The 21,233-nt window shown below is 33.6% G+C and overlaps 1 protein-coding gene across 1 annotated transcript; it reads left to right on the forward strand.

The window, feature by feature from the left end:
* The first annotated feature begins 11,054 nt into the window (after nucleotides 1-11,054).
* Nucleotides 11,055-14,318, forward strand: LOC120627040. The gene is made up of 3 exons (XM_039894878.1): nucleotides 11,055-11,670; nucleotides 12,363-14,008; nucleotides 14,157-14,318. Exons 1-3 carry the CDS (start codon nucleotides 11,055-11,057, stop codon nucleotides 14,316-14,318), a joined length of 2,424 nt encoding a protein of 807 aa, XP_039750812.1.
* The last annotated feature ends 6,915 nt before the right edge of the window (nucleotides 14,319-21,233 follow it).

Raw genomic sequence — 21,233 nt, forward strand, 5'->3', positions numbered from 1 at the left:
GAAATATGGATATTTACAATCGCAAACTAGTTTTCTAGTATGGACAGTATGCATTTTTTTCAATTTCCTATTAAAATATAGCTTAATTTTATGAACATAAACTATCACCATTCTTAATTTAAGGCCAATTAGTTAAAATTGTCAATGAGTAAAGTATGTTATTTCAATAAAAGTCTTCTTAGCCCTATTATGATAATCAAATTTAGGAAGTAACAATTAAAAAACTCATTTATTTTAATAATTTATTTTTATGATGTTAATTCTTATGATATAATCTCGCAAATTTAGATAAACATTTACAGACAGTTTTCTTTGTTTATTCTGCAAGGTTTCATCCGCTAGTCTGTACTAAGCATTACCCTAAACTGGTAAACGTTTTCGGCGAATAATGACACTTATTCCAACGAAATAGGACAGTCAGGACCGTCAGTTTAGAATGTATGATGCTATATTCTTCCTGCGCCATAAAACAACTTTGATCCTTGCAAAATGCCGCTGTCAGCACGTTACCTTACCAAATTGCTGTGAAGTCGAAGCACCATATTCGACAGTCTAGTACCCTGAGTATAAAATTGTGTACGCCGGTACCCGTCATATGGAGTTGCCTCGTGTTTAATAAGGTAAGCTATATTAAAACATTGTTGTACGAGTTTCCGTTTGAAGTTTTGACTGTGCTAAAAATATACAAGCATAATTAAATATTCAAGAAAACTTTAAATACAAACTTAGGTTTAGCTTTATATCACTTTTCCAAATAAATAACCAGTAAGTAAGTATGTTGCCGCTCAGAAAATCGAAACTAGTTGGGAAAAAATTTAACGATACTTTCACCAGCTTATAAAAAAATAACACACCTTTTCCGAGACAAGCCACCCTTACCATACCGACCCGTTCATTCAATAACTAAAAAAAAGATAATGGAACCGATCTGGGAACTTCCTCATTAAAGAGAAACGGCATAGGTGTACACGAAAAACGTACTTACAAAGAATGGTTCTAACGAAACCTTTTTAAAGTTGGTTAAAGACGGCCATCACGGAGAAGACTAATAACTAGCGTCTCGAAGAGAGTGAGTAATTCAGGTGCTTATCTATTCAGAACGTAAGTTTAGTGATCGAGAAAGTCCACTTCGTCGAAGTCGGTGACATAATAAATGTCAGCGAGATCAAAATATCGCAGGCGGCGAGCGCTATGCAAAGCGCCAAGTCGGGCCTAACCGATGCCGCTAATTATATCTAACGGGCACACTGCCGTTTACACTGAGACATTAAAACTAACTGTACCGTCCGTTTGATCTTTCCATTAGAGCAGCACTATAAATATCTGTAAAAAGTACAAGGGAAAAAGTCTATGCCGAAACGAGATAATCTAAAGCTTTTAAGTCTCTATGCTTTTGTGGACAATGTTAGTTCGACACGTGATGGTTTGACTCCATTGGCATTTTACCGCTTAAGTAGTCTAGTGTGAAATCTCCAACATCTATCATATTGATCGATGATGTTGAAAGTTATAGAAATAATGTTTCAAAAGGATAGGTTGTGTAACATAGCACGGTAAAATCTTACCATAAAATACGCACCTGGGACATAGCACTAAACTTCTGTTCATTAAATTGAGATTATTTATAACAACTGTTTCATTGGCCAAATGCAGGTCTCTCTCTCAGGCTCTCTCGTTAGGATTGCATACTTAAGCCAATAATGAAATAGAACAACAATTGGAAAATTACAGATCATTAAATGTACGTTGATAAACATTTTATTCCAACTCACTGTTAACACTCCTAGGCCTTAACTTATTTCACTAGGTACAACTTACGACCCGGCCCTGAAAGAAACAGAAAGTGAAATCTGATAATAACACCACCTATAGGGTCGGGGTACGGAAACCCACTCAAACACACAGAAAAAAAAAACAAAAATGGTGTTTCAAAAACACTCGTTCATAATCTGGGCTTTCAATATGTATATTATAAATTGGTTATAGAGATAAGCTACGATTTGAATTCTATAGATAATAAGTATGCTGGTATGTCATCGGATTTTAGTGTATTTTGTTGAACAGAAAGGCCTTAGATTGTTACACCTATTGGACAGTTTTTTCTCTATCAAAAGTATCTCTTAAAAAAGCTTAATGACATCATTAGCCATCTGCAAACCAAATAAAAGCAAGAGGCAACCAAGTTTAAAAACAAGTTAATCTAGCTGGTAAGCGTGTTCAACTTTTTCGATTACTGTGACATTTATAAATATTGCCACTTTCGAAACAGCACGCAGATAACATTTTGGAATACTTTCATGCTTACATAAGCTAAATATTAAGTTATAAAATAAAAAATATAAACGAATAATTTCGCGATATAAGACGGACGTAATCTAAAAGTTTTAAGCCTTTAAATTCCAATCGTAATAAAAAGCGACTTTGTTCGATTCCATTGGCCTTCCACGAACGACTTAAATACGTATACTTTCGAATCTTGAAAAGTCGAGGAACAATTCGAATAGTCTTTTAGAGATAAAATTGCGAGTGAAAAGGGACGAGCCGCGAGAGAAAACAAAAAGTCGATGAGATGTTTGTTACAAGATAAAAGTCGCATCGTATTGTTCTACAAATGGTGAGGACAAAAGAAGGATTAGCTACACATAGCAGAACTTTAGTAGAATTAATTGCATACTCAATAAATACATAAAATTTATCCTGTTCACTGATGGATGGGTACCAGTGTTCTGGAGTGTATCCCGTATGGCGCAGCGTTGGTAAATAAACGGCAAGTGAATCGTCGAGAGTTCAATAAAAACAGCACAAGCTGCACACCGTACAATACCGTAAACTGACAGACAAAATCATTATAGGTTAATTATTACTGGCATGGGGCAGAGAATTTCCATCGGTCTGCAGATGATAAAAGAGTTTTAAATGAAATACTACTACTATTAGTTGGCCCATCCGAAGGAACAATTCGCAGGGCATGCAAGATACACATTCTACAAACTGCAATCGTGTGTCCATCAAACTGAAGCGTAGGTGCTAAGCTTCATGTCCCGTGATTGCACTAATAACCAAGAAATAAGCATATTGCTAGAACTTTCTTGTACAAGCCCTATCTACTCTACTATTACAACGCGCTATAATATTTACACTTTTGTAAAAGTTTACCTACCGTTTCATAGATATAACTCGGTTGGAAAAAGTATAATAGTTCTCACGAGACAAGTAACATTTCATTTTGAAAAAAAATGGCGGTAGCAATAGAGTCAGTCGCGAGAGAAAACAAAAAGTCAATGTGACGATTGTTGCGAGATAAAAGTCGAGGCGCATTGTTCTACAAATGGTGGGGAAAAACAAAGGATTGCCGGCAATGAGTTACATCGGCATAATTAATTACACTGATTCTCAGAATCACTAAGCAAAAGCACCGGGCGCTGAGCAGTCATTTTATCACCCGCTGTCGTATTCATAAATAAATTTTAATATCAATAATGTTGTTTCGCAGTCACATGACGGAAATGTCTTTATTACGTACTAAAACGTTGGACACTCCGCTAATGTAGGTATAACAGTAAATTTGCATTTGAAAGAGATACTAATTTGATTCAAGAGTGTTAATTTAATGTACTCTCACTGACGAGGAAGTCTATAAACAGGTTGACACTTTATTTAGTTAGAGTATTATTGTTTATAGTTAGTACCATTATCATATTGAGTTAATGGCGATAGCTTTGCCAAATAAATCGTTATGAAAATTTGCAAAGCACTGCTAGTTTTTGACAATTATTCTAAAATTTTAAAGCATAATACCAACTAAATATGTGCCAGCATTTTTAAAATCTTGTTTTCACAGTCAATACAATTCCCGCACTAACACAATTTTATTTCACTACCCACAATGTACGCATCGACGTTAGCGGCCACTAAAAGTCGAGCACTATGCTTTTGCCAATACAACTAACTACGCTATTAGGAAGCCTGTTGAATTTCATTGGCTTTGCCAGAACAGACCACTGCAAAGGTGTAATGACCACCGCTAAAAAATATTGTTGTAACTGTTTTCTATGCATATACTAAAGTCCTAAAACATCAAGAAATAATAAGGTGGTATAATAAATAAATATCCTATTTGTATATTAAATATTTTACGTTATATATGTTAAATCTGCCTAAATGTGACCTTGAAATCTCATTCTCAGTTTCGTCTATTAAAATATCGAATCGCCTAAAAAGTTACACTACAAATATACCATATTGAAAATTAAGTATATTCTTATTAGTTTGTAGTTTTATAAGTTCTTCTAGCTATAATACTACAGTACTAGAAGCTGGGAGAAGAATAAAAAGTTATGGAATCTAGGCTGTATCATTCCAGAAAGCTAAATAGCTTTGTTGCGCCTAATGCCTGACTTTACTAAATATATCAATAGTGTGAATTTTGAAACTGGATCAGGAATCGAACTTGGAAACTCCAAAAGACACATACCAGTAATTTTTGCAAAAGGTTTAAAAATAATTGAATGAATTAATGAAACTACAGAGCTCAGTTGTTGATAACCGTTGGCATTCTAAAAGACTTGGTAAGTATAATCTATTTTTCTTAAATATTCATTCAAGATTTTCTTGTTAGCTCTAAAAGCACATTGTAGCCGAGTTCTTAGTGAAAAACCTGTTATATCGAGCTAAGAAAAATACACTGTAAATTAATTAGATATAGATATAGACAAATTAGATTTATTAGATAAAGACAAATTAATGAAAAGATTGTTAAAAAATGCTGCATTGTTGCTAGAAACAGTGTGTGCATCCGATGCCGAACGCCTAGGACAATTCCATTGTTGCTCGTTGTGTCCTCACTGCTATGGGCTCAATTACTATGGTGTGGTAATCTAAATGTCGATGGCTAAAACCGAACACAAGGAAATGATACAAAGGAAAGGAGAATTAGAATTTTACGGTGCGGAGAATGGTAGTTAACTTTTATGAAAGCAATTTCCGACGTCGATGTACAAATTTTCAAGTCTGCGCAATCTTAATTATCCGATTTCAATGAGATTTTAACGTTTGTGACCTGTTTGTGACTATTTGTATATTGTTACAAAACCATCGGTGGTTGGATACTTTTTTTTAATTCCTCTTTTCTGCAAAGGTGTTGAATGCACTTCCGGCATCATATTCATTTTAATTCGCATAATCTCAAAGAGGTTATAAATAGGTACTACGACTTAGTCTCCGTGACTTAATCTCGACGGTAAATCATATAAGATAATTTATTATTTTCACAATTACATGTTATTTTAGACTATCTACCGGGTTTAGCCGCTTCTTCAAACAAGGAGATAAATTCTCGTTTATAAACATAATTCTTCCATAAATCTCAAAGGTGGTCTTAAACATGTTGAAGCTTATATTGATATTAGTGGTTGAGTTCTAAGTAAAATAACTTTATTTTAATCTTTTGCTCTCGAGTTACTAAAATCTTCAATTTACTTACTAAACTCTACAGACAGTCTTTTTTTCTACTTTCAAATACTTGAAAGGTTTGCAGACTCCTAGATCTTTGACTGTCTTTTCCAATGTAGGTGTTTGATGCAGTATGAAGTGAATTGCAGACAACAACGAGACTATTTCTTGAACATACCATGTCAGTGGAAGTAGCTGCAGTTGTTAGGGTATGTTTGCACAACAACGGTTGCTGCTTTTCATTTTCTCATCATCATCATCATCATTATCATCATCATATAAACCCGTTACCGGCCAACTACAGGGCACGGGTGTATCGCACAATGCGAAGGGGTTAAAGCCGAAGTCCACCACGCTGGCCCGGATCGGTGGATTCTCTCACCATAGTTTGTCTGTATTCCTTTATATTTTCCGTCCAATAAACTGTTTCTGTTGCCAGCATAAATAATTGAGTATTTTTATTAATCAGCAAAACATGTACTGCGTGTAAGTACTTACAACCAAATATTGTTATCGTTCTCATAATGTTCTTATGAAAAATTATGCAAGGTATTATATGCACAGACTGCATTGTTGTAAGCGTGTCATAAAACTTAGTTTCGTTAAGTTGTAACTACCAGGAGTTTATATTTGGAAGAAACAAAAATGTGGTAATACCACTACTATATTATTGTGTTGATGTGAGGTCAGTCTATGAATAACCCAAGCATTTCATTTACATCATATCACAAAAAAAAGATTGTATGACTTATGTGTAACAGTTACAAACATACCCATAATTACGAATACCAAAAGCGTGCTGTGAATTTATTAAAATGTGTTGAAAGCAACAACGTTCAGCAACATTTAAAAGTACGCCCTTTTAGTTCATCCAATTTCAGCTTATAATAAGTTCAGGCCTTTGTAACCCCATGTAACTCTACTGACACGCATTGTACTAACATGATTAATAGTGACGCCGCATTAGTGATACGGGGTTTTTCCTGCAACATATTTTTCCTGACATTCCCGTGAATTGGGTCAGGACAAAATGCCAAGCGTAGGATTAAAACGACGTAATACAATATGGAGTATATAGGAGTTGCTTATAGGTAAAGATTAACTGCCTCGTTGGTCTAGTGGTAAGCATTTCGGACTGTAGATCACGAGATCCTGGGTTCGATCTCTGTGTCGGGTCAATTTATAGTATTGGGTTTTTCTATTAAGAAATTCTTAGTACCAGCCCGGTATTTAGAAATTAGCGGTAATTTAACCCTGGATCTCGGAGAGCACGATAACCTGTCGTTCCTACGCCTCTCTTTCTTCGGAGTATGAGAGGGAGGGAATAGACGTTGCACTGGTGTGTGCACAGTTTTCACATAATCACACACATCCCGCGCAGTTGGAAAGTCTTCAAGAGTTTGACACGCGTAACAGAAATCGGTCAGAGAAACTTTTTTTTTTGTTAGGTGATTCCATTGTACAATACTTACATCCGACACATTACATCCGACTGCTTGGCACAGAAACCCGTATAAGCAAAACTAGCTTTTGCCCGCGGCTTTGCTTGCATTAATTTAGTAGATTTAACAAACAATTCAAGTTGTCCTTTTCTAAAAGTTTTTCTGTCGCTCGGACAACAGTATTTTTCTGGGTGAAAGATATGTCCTCTTTGTATTTCTAATAACGCGTATGTTAAGTTTCATGATATATTTCAGTATAGTTGAGTAGTTCTTCTTCTTCTTGTAGTTGAGTAGTTGAGGCGTGAACTAACTCACAAAACTCGCAAAAACTAGCTCACCCCTACAACTTCGTCTGCACCAAATCGGTTATTACCGGAAAACACAAATAACATTTTCTAAAAATGAATCCTAGCTAGATCGATTTATCGCCCCCAAAACTTCATGTATAATAAATTTCATCGTTGGAGCCGATTCCGAGATTCCAATTATAAAGTCAAAGTCAAAGTCAAAAATATCTTTATTCAAGTAGGCCCATAGGTGGCACTTTTGATGCGTACATAAGAATTACACGGTAGTGAGATGATGGCGATAACCACATTCGTAAACTTAAAACTAAAGCTACGAGGGTTACAAACGCGCGTCCTGGTCTAAGAAGAAGCCCACAACAAACTTAGCCGGGTATTTATATATATATAAATACAAGAATACGAGAATACAAACTTTCAGCATGAGTTTCAGATGGCAGATTAAATTTAGTATGTCATGTACATACATAAAAAGAGTAACACTACTAGATTCAATATTAATTATTAATTTTGATTTTTAATTTGGCCGTTAATAGATTATTATTAACTTCGGAAGTAAATTCTTCGAGCAATTCTAACTCTCGCTCTATGATGCAGTTTAATAAATCCTACCTAGTAGTTATACGAAATTTATGTTGAAAGAGTTATATCTACAGTTTTGTTACTTAATTATTATTAAATTTATGATTAACATTCTTGATGGTCTAAATTAAAAAATGATGAATGATGATCAACTTAAAGTGGAGCAATATAGTGAATCTGTGCTCTAAACCCCTCTTCTATGAGAGATGAGGCCTTTATCATTAGATTATTTTAATTATCCCTATTATAATTTATATATTTTTGCGTTCTGATTATGGTTGTAAATTTATTTTTAATGTTTTTTTAATGTTTTTTTTTTTCATATATCATTGTGAGTTGCACACCAAATTAATGGTAATACACTGTTTCAATAAAAAAGCTTAATCGTCACATCTGATTATCTACGTGTATTTATGCAATAAATCTTATTATTATTATTATTATTTAGCAGTAAGACTTTGAATAGGCTAGGGAGGTAAGGATGTTACTTTGAAGCGTAATATCTTCTGTTGGTATAACATGAAGCTGTGAATTTATACAAGTGCCATTAAAGTCACTAATAAATATTTAATAATTCCATATATTTTTCTTTAGAACGTACGTTCTGAGTACTTTACAATCGCATTACAAATGTTGAAACATAAAACACTTCACCGTAAGCGATGGCAGGGTTAGGTTTAGAACACACTAGTGACTTTTTGTTCCGCAACTTCTCGCCCTGTTGCCTTGCTAAGTACAACTTTATACTGCGGCGTTACAATGTAGGACGCTTCACCGGGTCACCAAAACAATTTCGTTAAAAAGACAGGTAACATTGCCTATGCCTTTAATTTTGCTACTCAAGGCAAAGTTATCAAACTTCAAAACATTTGTCTTTATGGAAATAAGACCAGGCGCGATTCTTCGTTACTATTACGACGAGTTGACCGCGCACTGCCCACGCATGGTACACTTCAGTCAATACCATCATCATCTCACTAGATGATATAAAAGCTAGGATGAAAAATATAACTCGTGTCAGCTCAATTATATAAGCTTAAAATTATGCTTTTCTTATTATATAATTTTTTATATTTAATTGAGCTACTTTATCCTAAGATATACGACCCTCTAAAATAGTTAATTTTTCATATCCTCGTCGTAAATGTATGCAAGCAGGTAGCAGAACAAAAAGTTTGGAGGTAATGTTTTCTGACGATAAGCGATCGCAGCATACTAGTACAAATGTATAACAGCGCGTTATGCGTGACACAGCGGGTCGTCGTATAGGTACTACGCTCGCAACAGCTCAATTATACGAGCTTAAGATAACAGCATACGCTCTTCAATCACTAATAAGTGATCTACCTAAGATATACGCCCCATTAAAGTAGTTAGTTTTTTTGTGTCCTCGTTGCAAGTGTATGCGACAGAGCAGAAAGTCCGAAGTGTGGTCTGACGCTAAGCGATCGCAGGGTAAAGGTACAAATGTAAAACAGCGCATTATGCGTGTCACAGCGGGTCGTCGTTCGCTACGCTCGCGACAGCTCAATTATACGAGCCTAAAATAACAGCCTGAGCTTGGGTGGTCGAGTGGGTACCCAGAATAGGCCGCCTTAGAAGGTGAGCACATCTTCGCTTTAAATTATAGAGGTGAACGATTACTGATCGATTTGGCCATAATTGGAACGAAGAGGGGTTTTGAGGTGATTTGGTTATAGAGCTTCAAGTGTATTTGAAAGTTATAGGGCTAAAATAATGTCACATGAAATCTGTCGAATACTGACGCATTTTCTTGCATCGAATTTGCACTTCTTAAACAGTTTTAAGAATCATAGTGTGTAATTTATTATCACTTAGTGTTACTGATAAGGACTCAGCTTATCTTGCTATATGAGGCTCGACTTGAATTTTAAAACACGAAATAAGGTATATTAATATTCATGGTGTCATGCTTGTTTACTTACTTAGTTTAGGAATAAAACCATAAATTATAAATTAGTCCTGAAAATTATATTTCATATAAATTAACCAAAATAAAACACACGTTGCCTTTTTTCATCGTACAGCAGAGTCCCAATGAATCCGTCGAAAGTCTACTATTCTAAATAAATTTTTTAACTTTAATTATTTTGAATATTGCTTAGAGTTGTTGTAGATTAAGATGTTCGCAGACAAAAAAACACAGAGTATAAAATAAATAGTTACGTAAACAACTAGTCCGCTTTGCATTCATTTGGAATGTGATTCATTCCGTTGTGATTTCCGTTTCAGCCATGACCAATCGATGCGAGTGAATACGAGTTATATAAAAAAAAAGTTAGCTTTGTTTGTAGGCCTCTACAAGCGGTAAATGGAATTCAACAGATATAGTGAAGCAATGTTCGCCGAAAATCACAGTTAACTGCAATTTAAGCCTAGCATGCAATTGCAGCTCTCACCCGGTTGTGTTTGAAATTTATTTGCCACCGCTCCTGTCTGCTGTAGAATTGGTTGGCTCGGGCAATTAAACAGTCAGCAATTCTAGCCGTATAATATTAAAATTGATGTTATTAATTAATCTCGTTGTTAGAATTGCGAAGGAAGGTTATTTTAGCAATGGCTTTTAGATTATAAATTGTATAATAAATTGTTTCATAGACTTATTTTCACATGTGCCTTGGGCATCTGTAAACGAGGTATTACTTATCAGTCTAAATCATTTTTTAAATTTTTATTTAGATTACTTAACAGATTTTTTTTATTAACTCAATCACTGGTTTTTCTTCTGGCAGATTAAATAATTTCTCTGAAATTATTATAGGATTTATTTTATGTTTCGTCCTTTAATAGAAAGTTTATAGTTGGACAACTGTCGGTTATTGAGTTTCGAACGAATCAGCCTTGCGTTTGAAGGTGCTTTAAGCACCAATTTTGTTTTTGAACGACTTTTTAAAAGAAGTGTGTGTTTCAATATGACAATATGTGAGTACATATTTTTAATATTTAACGGGAATAAATTGGTCACCTATTTTTAAACGTTGGTGGCCACTCTTATTCTTAGTGCTATGTTATAAATAGCATCTACACGGTGTCTATGACATACATATTTAGGTAATAAAGTTCCTGATAATGTTAATGTGGCATAGTTCCTCTCCTCTTATAACGAGATTGGACCTTCTTCATGCAATAGGTCACACCCACTAACTTGAGGGCTACGCCTCTGACTATATGATTATCAAACAACAGGCCACACCCCCTATCAGGCTGTGACTTCAACCAGCCTTTTGATTTATGCTTCCCTGGTACATGAGAAATGGATACCACATTAGATAGATTCATCTCGGACTCTGATATTCACATATCGGGTACACAATCCGCCATTACACCACCCAATTTCATATCTATGCGAAATAAACGGAAAAGAGAAGAAGATATCTCCCAAGAGTTTAACAATTTTAAGGAGGAAGTGAGGAAAATGATTTCAACTTTAATGTCAAATCAAGAAAGTGAGTTTAAGAAAAATGCAACTACCCTCAAAGAAATTTTACGAACTAATACTAACATTGAGAACTCGGTGGCATTTCTTTCTGCACAGAACGAAGAGTATAGGAAAAAGATAGAAGGCTTAGAAGGACAAATAAAGGAGGACAAGAAGTATATTACTATTCTAGAGGATAAAATAGAAGAAGTGCAGAGAGATACCCGCAAAACAAACTTTGAGATGAAAAACGTACCTAAGAAAAACAATGAAACTAAAGAGGACTTAATGGATATGATATTAAGCCTGTCTAACAACATTGACTGTAAAATCAATAAATCTGATATAAGAGATATATACAGAATTCGTTCAAAAAAAGAGGGTGTCCAAAATACACCAATTATTGTAGAAACGTCTTCTACTATATTAAAAACTGAGATTCTTAAGATGAGTAAGTCTTATAATATCAAACACAAATCAAAGTTATGTGCCAAGCATCTGGGGTTCCGTACCTGTGAAGACACACCTATTTTCATTTCGGAACAGCTTACGTCTAAAGCGGCCCGTTTATATTTTCTAGCACGCGATCTTGTTAAATCAAAAGCTTACAAATTCTGCTGGACGGCCTATGGCAAGGTATATTTAAGAAAAGATGAGGGTTCCCACATTATCCTAATCACGAATGAACCCCAAATTCACAAGCTATTGCAAGAAAAATGACTATTCTCTAAAATGGCCATACTCTTTAATCTCACTTTGTCATTGCATGCTGACTTCTATAATATTTATTTAGTCTTTGCAAACAGTTTTGTTTATTGTTATTGCACTTGTATTTTACTGTTTAGTCTACCTGTAAGCGATTCATTATTCATTTTGCTTGAGCTCACACAAAAATCTACACACACAATACGTGGCACAATATACATACTACACAAATACTCATACTCATTAAATAATGTTATCACTCCTCACATATATAAGTCAGGCATACAAATAACTTATAAATGTTGCACTGTGTATATCATTAAATCTTACTGGTTATTTATCGATATACCCTCAGGTATCAACTTAATTTATCACCTTGTATTCATAAGTCAGGCCTCAGTATGAATTTTAATTCTCTTGTCACTTTAAACGAAATAGACCAGTCTATGGCTCCATTATCACAGCAATGTGATATTGAGGAGCTTAACCAAATAAAGACTATTAAAAAAAATGATCTAAAAGTAGTTTCACAGAATATACGCAGTATTTATTCAAATCTGGATGATCTTCAAATTTCATTATCTCAACTAAAGTTTCATATAGATGTTTTAGTCCTGACAGAATGTCGACTAAATCCTCTAAAAATCATTCCATCCCTCAATAATTACAACTCATTCAACACTAAACACCACCTTAATCAAAACGATGGTGTAGTTATCTATGTTAGAAATACTCTTTTGGCTAGTGCTAAGGAGGTAATATTAGAACATGCATCGTGTTTGCAATTAGAAATTAACGATTATATTATTTTAGGAATCTACCGGTCTCCATCAAATACCAATGCAAATAACTATATAAACTCGCTTAGTGGATATCTTGATTCTATCAAATCACATAAAAATATTATAATTACGGGAGATATAAATATAAACCTTATACCTAAAGATAACGAATCTAATAATGAATCCAATAATAGGGTCAACTACCTAAACATGCTCTCTATGTATGGCCTACTCCCAGGTCATTCCCTTCCAACTCGAGGTAGTAACTGCCTTGATCATTTCATATTAAAATTAGAGAAAAAGAACGTATCTCCTTTCATATCAGTTCTCAACACTTCGATTACCGATCACTACATGATATTTTTATGCATAGCTAAATTGCATAGTAACCACAAGTGCCCAAAAACCAAGCTCTTCGTAGACTATGACAAAGCTATAAGAATACTTATGGAACAAAATTTGGATACATTGCTTTACTCTGAAGATCCTAAGTTGGTAGTTAAAGAACTTGTAAAGAAATTGACTGACTCACTGAAAGAGAGCTCGATTGTTATGTACCTCCCTAAAAATAAACGCAATATCAAACCTTGGATGACATCTGGCCTCCTACGATGTATAAGAAACAGGAATAATATGCAAAATAGGCTAAGGGCCGATCCTGATAATGAAATATTAAAAATCAGCTTTAAGCGGTATCGTAACTACTGTAACAGCCTGATTAAAAAGATAAAACGGAATTATGATAGACAACAATTAGCTCTTTCTGTAAATAATAGCAAAGTACTTTGGAGTAAAATTAAATCTATAGCTAATTTAAATAAAACTAGAACTCAAAGTTTGAATCTTTTAAATATAAATCCCTCTCCAGTTTACTCTGTTAATTATGTAAGTGGCTACTTTGCTAGTGTTGGAAGGAAACTAGCAGAGGATATTATGTTGAATGCCCCCAAAACTGAAGATCCCTTACTATTTGTTGATAGTCAATTATCTTCATTTGTTCTCCTGGATACTGATCTATATGAAACTGAAAATGTTATTTTGAATCTTAAATCTGACAGTGCGCCAGGCTGGGACAATATTCCAACCAAATTTCTTAAATTAGCCATACACATAGTCGCACCAATAATTTGTCATCTAGCTAATCTCTGTTTCAAAGTAGGAGTTTTTCCTTTTATACTGAAACAGTCTATCGTTACACCTGTGTTCAAAAGTGGAAATAGTGAAGATATTAATAACTACAGACCGATTTCTGTTTTACCATCCATTGCGAAAGTATTGGAAAAATTAATAAATTCTAGATTGGTTAGTTACCTTGATAAATTTAAAATTCTCTCTAACTCACAATACGGTTTTAGACACGGAAAATCCACAGAGGATGCCGTATTAGCGTTAACGTCACTAATTTCAGAACAGTTAGACAAAGGAAAAAAATGTTTAACTGTCTTTTTAGACATTAAAAAGGCGTTTGATACCGTCTCCGTACCTCTGCTTATACAAAAACTTGAAAGAATTGGAATTAGAGGCACAGCACTGCTGTTACTCAAAGATTATCTACACGATAGAACTCAGCGTGTCAAAATTGGAGATTACATTAGTGAGGACTCTAAACTAACATTTGGTGTGCCTCAAGGAAGTGTATTGGGACCAACTTTATTTCTAATATACATTAATGATCTATGCAATTTAAAACTTGACGGAGGCCATGTGTTCTCGTATGCCGATGACACTGCTTTAGTTTTTTCAAGCACATCATGGAACTCTGTTAAATTGATGGCTGAATCAGGCCTATCAAAAATCTCTCTTTGGCTAAAGTCTAATCTTTTAACGCTAAATACTGAAAAATCAAACTATATTTGCTTTACAATCAATTCAAAAACACAACCTCACAATAATTTCCTTGTTAAAATTCATGAATGTAGTAATCTAAATTCTAGTAATTGTAATTGTCCTGTAATTAACAAAGTAACAACAAACAAATATCTAGGTGTAATGTTAGATTGGCGACTCTCATGGCACCCTCATGTCGAATTTGTGAATGGAAGAATAAGGAAGCTTGTCTGGATTTTTAAAACGCTGAGACACGTAACAACAAAAAAATTATTGACTCAGATTTACGTAACATTGGGTCAATCCATTTTGGGATATTGCATTTCAACATGGGGTGCTGCTTCAAAAACAAAGTTTCTAGAAGTTGAAAGAGGTCAAAGGTCTTTACTAAAAGTTATGTTTTTCAAACCATACAGATTTTCAACTGTAGACCTATATAACCATTGTGAGTTACTAACGGTTAGAAAATTATATTTACTTTCATCATTACTAAGAGTACATAAAAATTTACCTTACAATACTGGCAAACTTAAAACGAGGAGAAGAAATATGGTTTTACACTCAATTCCAAGTAGGACTAAATTTGCTTCCCAACAATTTACCAGGAAATCGACTTATCTCTACAACATAACTAACAGTAAGTTAAATATTTATCCATTAGCACTTCATAATTGCAAAAAAGTGCTTACTGAGTGGTTGCATAAATTGAACTATTATGAAACGGAGGATTTGATGCAACAAATGAACGTATGAATTTTGCATCCCATACATTGTCATGAAAAGACACACAAGCACACGTTTATAACTTATACATCCATTCGTTTACACATACACTCACTTACACACATACGCACATAAACACAAACACACACACACACACACACACACACACACACACACACACTAACGCACCTCAAGTAGACACACATGTTGTAATTATCTTTGGTTTACCTTTATAATTTTGAATTATACTTAATTTTGATTTATATAACTTTGATCTACTTATTTATTTCAATTTGTATATGATGTTATGGAAGAGCGGGGCCGCCTGCCACAAGTGCTAGTAGTAATACTAGTAACTTACTAGGATGACCCCAATTTCAATGTATTATTTTGCTGTACGAAACGAAATAAATATTTTTAATTTTTAATTTTTAATAGTTACCTTATGGGATACATAAGATATGCTTTCTATCATCATTTCTGTTAGTTTAATTTTCGGAGTGTTTGTTTAGTGGAAAAATATCTAAAGTCGCTACCGCAAACTGATGTCAGTCACGCGCATCATACATTCTGATGTATTTTCACAGTCAACACTACACTCGAAATCACTTTCGATTTCTAATTCTTGTTTGAGTAGGCACAGGCTTGATTTTAAGTAGGCACCTATGCGACTACTGAAACTTGTTCGACTTGTTTGGCTATGCAAACAAAATAATATTAAAATTTATCTATATTTACATTTTAATCTCTGTTTGTTCCTGCATAACGAGAATATTAGAAGTGCTATTGAAATTGAGCGGTTAATAGCGAAGCATCTTAGAAATACTAATTGCGAAATAAAATACTATATGATATGACGGCCGAGTGGCGCAGTGGGCAGCGACCGTGCTTTCTGAGTCCAAGGTCGTGGGTTCGATTTCTACAACTGGAAAATGTTTGTGTGATGAACATGAATGTTTTTCAGTGTCTGGGTGTTTATTTGAATATTATAAGTATTTATGTGTATTCTATTCATAAAAAATATATCTTAGTACCCATAACACAAGCTACGCTTACTTTGGGGCTAGATGGCGGTGTGTGTATCGTCGTATTATATTTATTTATAATTTGTTTATTTATTTATACTGATAATGTTTATTAACATGGAATCTCTCGTAGAATTGCTATTATAAAGGTTACAAAGGTGAACAAGCAGCAGAATCAAGCTACTACCATCTACTGCAATCACAAACCCGTCCCAGCATGGTGATTCTGGGTGAAACCTCCCATTTGGAGAGGCTTTTAGTCCAGCAGTAGACTGTTATAGCCAATTAATAAATACAGATTATACTTTAGCATATATTATATTGCAAGTGCTACTACGTTACGAATTAATCTTAATAACACAGAGCGTTTATATCTAAAAAATTAACTACATCTCATGTCTGCTGATATGCGATAAAACCATATTTTTGTCCAAAAAGACGACAATGACAGATCGTGCAATGCGAAGTATCTTAGAATGTTTGTGTCTATGTTATTAATTAATCTTTAAAGAACAGATCTATGAGTTTAACTTTATCGTGTCTACTTATATACATATCAAACAGTATTAAATTTCTCCATTTTTACATTTTAGTATCTGTATCTAATAATGAAAATAAAAGATGCGATTTTGAAATGTAGTGGTTGATTGGAAGCATCCTAGAAATTATAATTGCGAAAAAAAAATCAATACGAGTATACTTCTTTACGAACAGTCAGTACCTTGTGCATCTATCTACTGCGCTAGTAGATTTACTGTTAGAAGTTTTATTCATCACTCATAGCTGATTCTCTACTAAACTTTCATCTTTTAAAACATTCTACAGGTTATGTTGCACTGGATACAAATATCGTATAATCTAACCAATCCATATTATATTATTGTACTGCTAACAATTATGTACGTGAGAATCAAAAGCGATTAAGCAAAACAAATTAATATTTGATCAAACATTTCAAATGAATTCGTTCCACCGCACAAACGTTTGGGCACAACTAATTGGCGATAACGCAGCGAAATTCATTGAAACTAATAAAATAATTAACCCAAACAAATCGTTATATTCAATACCAATTAAAAGCTATCCAAAACGCAGTGGTTCGCAAAACTGTATGTTTAATAGGAATTTTTTCTAAGTCGGGTTTTCTTTTTAAATAGATAAATAAATGTACTACGACAATACACACTTCGCCATCTAGTCCCAAAGTAAGCGTAGCTCCTGTTATGCTAAGATGACTGATGAATATTTTTATGAATAATAAACCTAAATACTTATAATACACATATAAACACCCAGACACTGAAAAACATTCAGGTTCATCACACACACACATGTTACAATTGTGGGAATCGAACCCTTGGACTCAGAAAGCAGGGTTGCTCGCTATTTCCATTTTTACAAAAGTTACTAGAACTTCCGTCTCCCTTTTGGAGAGATCAAGATTCCCAGCATGCACTTCTTGAAGTTTTGTTTATTTTAAGCAATAAATGTTACTTATTTGATTTACTGGTAAATGAAACACATAGTAAACCTACACGTCTGAGAGCTCTACATAATAATAAGGCGTGCGAATTCTGCCAATCCACACTTCACTAGCGTGGTGGACAAAGCTATAAATCTTTTCTTGAATATATTAAATATGTTTCAAAATCTTAGTTTAAAATCTTTAATCCTTCTCATTTTGAGAGAAATGCCGTGCTCTGTAGGAGGTTGTCAATGGGTTGAAAATGCAAATGAAGAGCTAGGCTTTAAAGGCTAGAAAACTGTTGTGGAAGTAACTTTTGTGGCATACCGTTGGATTACGCAACCTACATTAGAAAACTCCTAATTATACTTATTTTAAATCGAAGTCTCTCACATATGGATGTGAGAATAGCAGTAGTAACAAAATAAAATGAAGCACTCCGTCGCCGGGCGATTTATGCTTGTGATTCATTCTTGTACAGTTGGAATCAGCAACATGTGAGCTGCCAAGATGTTTTTAACCAACTTAAAATAAAAATATAGTTTTAATTTAATCCGTAGGGCTTGGGTATTCAAGTTTTTAAACCAAACCATAATATATTTATACAATTATCGCTCTATTACCGCCATAACTTTTTTCCTTTGGATAATAAAATAACAAGCGGCAGGTTTTTTCGTAAAACTGAATAGCTTTTAAGCATAAAATAAATTAAATAACTTCTGAATTAAGAATTAATAAAAAATAAAATAAATTGCACGTATTTCGATGGTATCCACGCTAGCAAACAACTTGTTACGGAATTATTTCTGGGCCTTCTATCCCACACAAAACTCTATACCCTTTTCTCTCCTTTTTACTAGAAAGAGGGGTATAGTGCTCAGATCTAACCACACTCCTATAATTAAAGGTAAACATGTCTAATAAACATAATTATATGTTTTTACAATAGATTTAGAACTTTAAACTTCATTTTCATAGTTTTTTTTTTAATAACTTATATAGTTAGATAATTCTAGGTTAGACTAGTTCAAATATATTTAATAATAATCCTTTTACTTGTGCAATAATTACCGAAAAAAATATTTCTTGTTTAACAACAACGTTGAAAGAAAGTGCGTGTTTTTACCCAATCTTTATTGACGTTGACTATACAAAGTAGTTGATCAAGCATATAATATGGCATATTATGTAATACAAGAGTTTAAATACGTGCTTGCTTCTGTTTAAAAAAAGTACTAAAAGCTTTATGTTAGGAGTATATATTTCTTACTGCCATGTCAACCTGTTCTATTTTGTCACCCCCATTCACAATTGTAATATTTCATGTTGTCTCTCGTTTATTTTGCAAACGATAATTAATATTAATTTGTAAGCTAAGTTTGCAATTTATTAAGTTTAGTTTAAGCATTCAAATAAATAACAGAGTTAGATAATAGAAGATATCAAATTCTTTAACTGGTGCAAATTTGTTTAAAATTTTATTTTTACAACGACGTTAACCTAATAAAATCATCAACAACACAACTCAGACAGTATCATTTTCTTTAGATATAAAATACTACTAAGAAAAATTTAATAATTTTGGAAACATAAGCATGTAGAGCATGCCAAAATTTTGAGGTAAGTACCTATATAGGCAAGGTCTCGCGTTGTTGGAATATAAGTCGTACAAATTAAAAAGTCTTCTAAAAATGTTCTTATAGTATTGCGTGATATTTAGTTTGACCGCATATCCCGGGTTATATTCGCAGAAAATCAATTTTCATAAGGCGCCAAAAGTAGATATAACTTTAAAAAATATTGAATTAAATGTTATCCATTTTTCCAAAATAAAACAAAACAAAAAGTATAGAGACAATATTATTTGAAGGAAATTAAATAAACGAAAAATTGCTTTTAAGACCGTTATCGTATTGTTATCGATGGTGTACCATGGATACAATGAATGCATACCAAATCGGCCCTTGAACGCGTAGCGAATATTTTAATTGTTGAAAAAGTAGCGCAGATAACCGCCAATTTCGTAATTGTGAGGTCTTGGGAACGACCAATTGTGCAACCTTATCTACTTTTGTTCTTTGAATAGAACCTTCATCGGATAGCGATATTCCAAAGATGTAATGATAGGCTTTGTTAAACGGTAGAAGATTGCGGTTTGGCTGCTTCTAATGAATAGTCTATAAATAGCCATTTGTGAGTTTAAATATTTTTACATTAAGATTAAGTAGTTGAATAATTTTTTTCTTTTTTTTTTAGATATACACTTGCGAACCTGCCATCCCCACCATAAACGCATAGTTTCTAAGGGGATGGATAATTATGTTGGAAAAATATTTGTAACTTTTTATTTTGAACAATAAATTAAAAAAAAAAAAAAAAAAAAAAGAGCTGGATGGGTGTGTCTTCATGGAAGGTTTTCTTGTCAACCTTAATTTTAATAGAGCTTATTTTTACTTTATATAGTAGCCGTTGCTCACGTTCTTCGTTTGCGTTTATAAGGGCAAAAATCATGTAGATTTATTTCCATAGTTAAGGCGTAAAGAAAGGACAAATTAACAAACACTTTCACATTTATAATATTAGTACCTAAGAATTTTGAAAAGAATAAATAATAAATTGATAAACATGGTTAAATTTCATCTAAAAATATGTTAGTGTAATTTTTACGTTGAAAAGAACTTTTACCCTAAAATTGAGCGTGGAGCGTCGAAACTTCATCATATTATTATCTTAACAAATTCATAGAAAAATATCCTAAAATATGAACGAAAAATACCCTAACTTGCTTTTCAGTCAAAACATCTTTCAACTCAAACTCATACTCTTCTACATTCTTTATTCAAATCTTAATATATATAAATCTCCTGTCACGATGTTTGTCCGCGATGGACTCCTAAACTACTTAACCGATTTTAAATTAAATTGGCACACCGTAAGCAGTCTGGTCCAACTTAAGAGATAGGATAGCTTAGATCTTTAAGTAAAGTCACAATTTTATTTTATTGCAAATTATTTGTCTATAATTAATTGACAGTCACATGTTATATGTATATACAACTATACTCATTTAAGGCTTAGCGATACTGAATACTTTAAAAACAAAATCAAACGCAGACGAAGTCGCGGGCAACAGCTAGTACACCTATAAAATAAATAATAATAATAAATAAATATACTACGACACTACACACATCGCCACCTAGCCCCAAAGTAAGCGTAGCTTGTGTTATGGGTACTAAGATGAATGATGAATATTTTTATGAATAATATACATAAATACTTATAATATACAGATAAAGCCCCAGACACTGAAAAACATTTATGTTCATCACACAAACATTTTTCAATTGTGGGAATCGAACCCTTGGACTTAGAAAAGAGTGTCGCTGCCCACTAAGCCAGTCGGCCGTCAAATGTACTGTTGATGCATATAGATATACAAATCGCACTTAAGAGTAAGCGTACATTCTTTTTTCACACAACATAA

Source organism: Pararge aegeria, chromosome 10 (assembly GCF_905163445.1).
Source record: "Pararge aegeria chromosome 10, ilParAegt1.1, whole genome shotgun sequence".
Classification (NCBI taxonomy): domain Eukaryota; kingdom Metazoa; phylum Arthropoda; class Insecta; order Lepidoptera; family Nymphalidae; genus Pararge; species Pararge aegeria.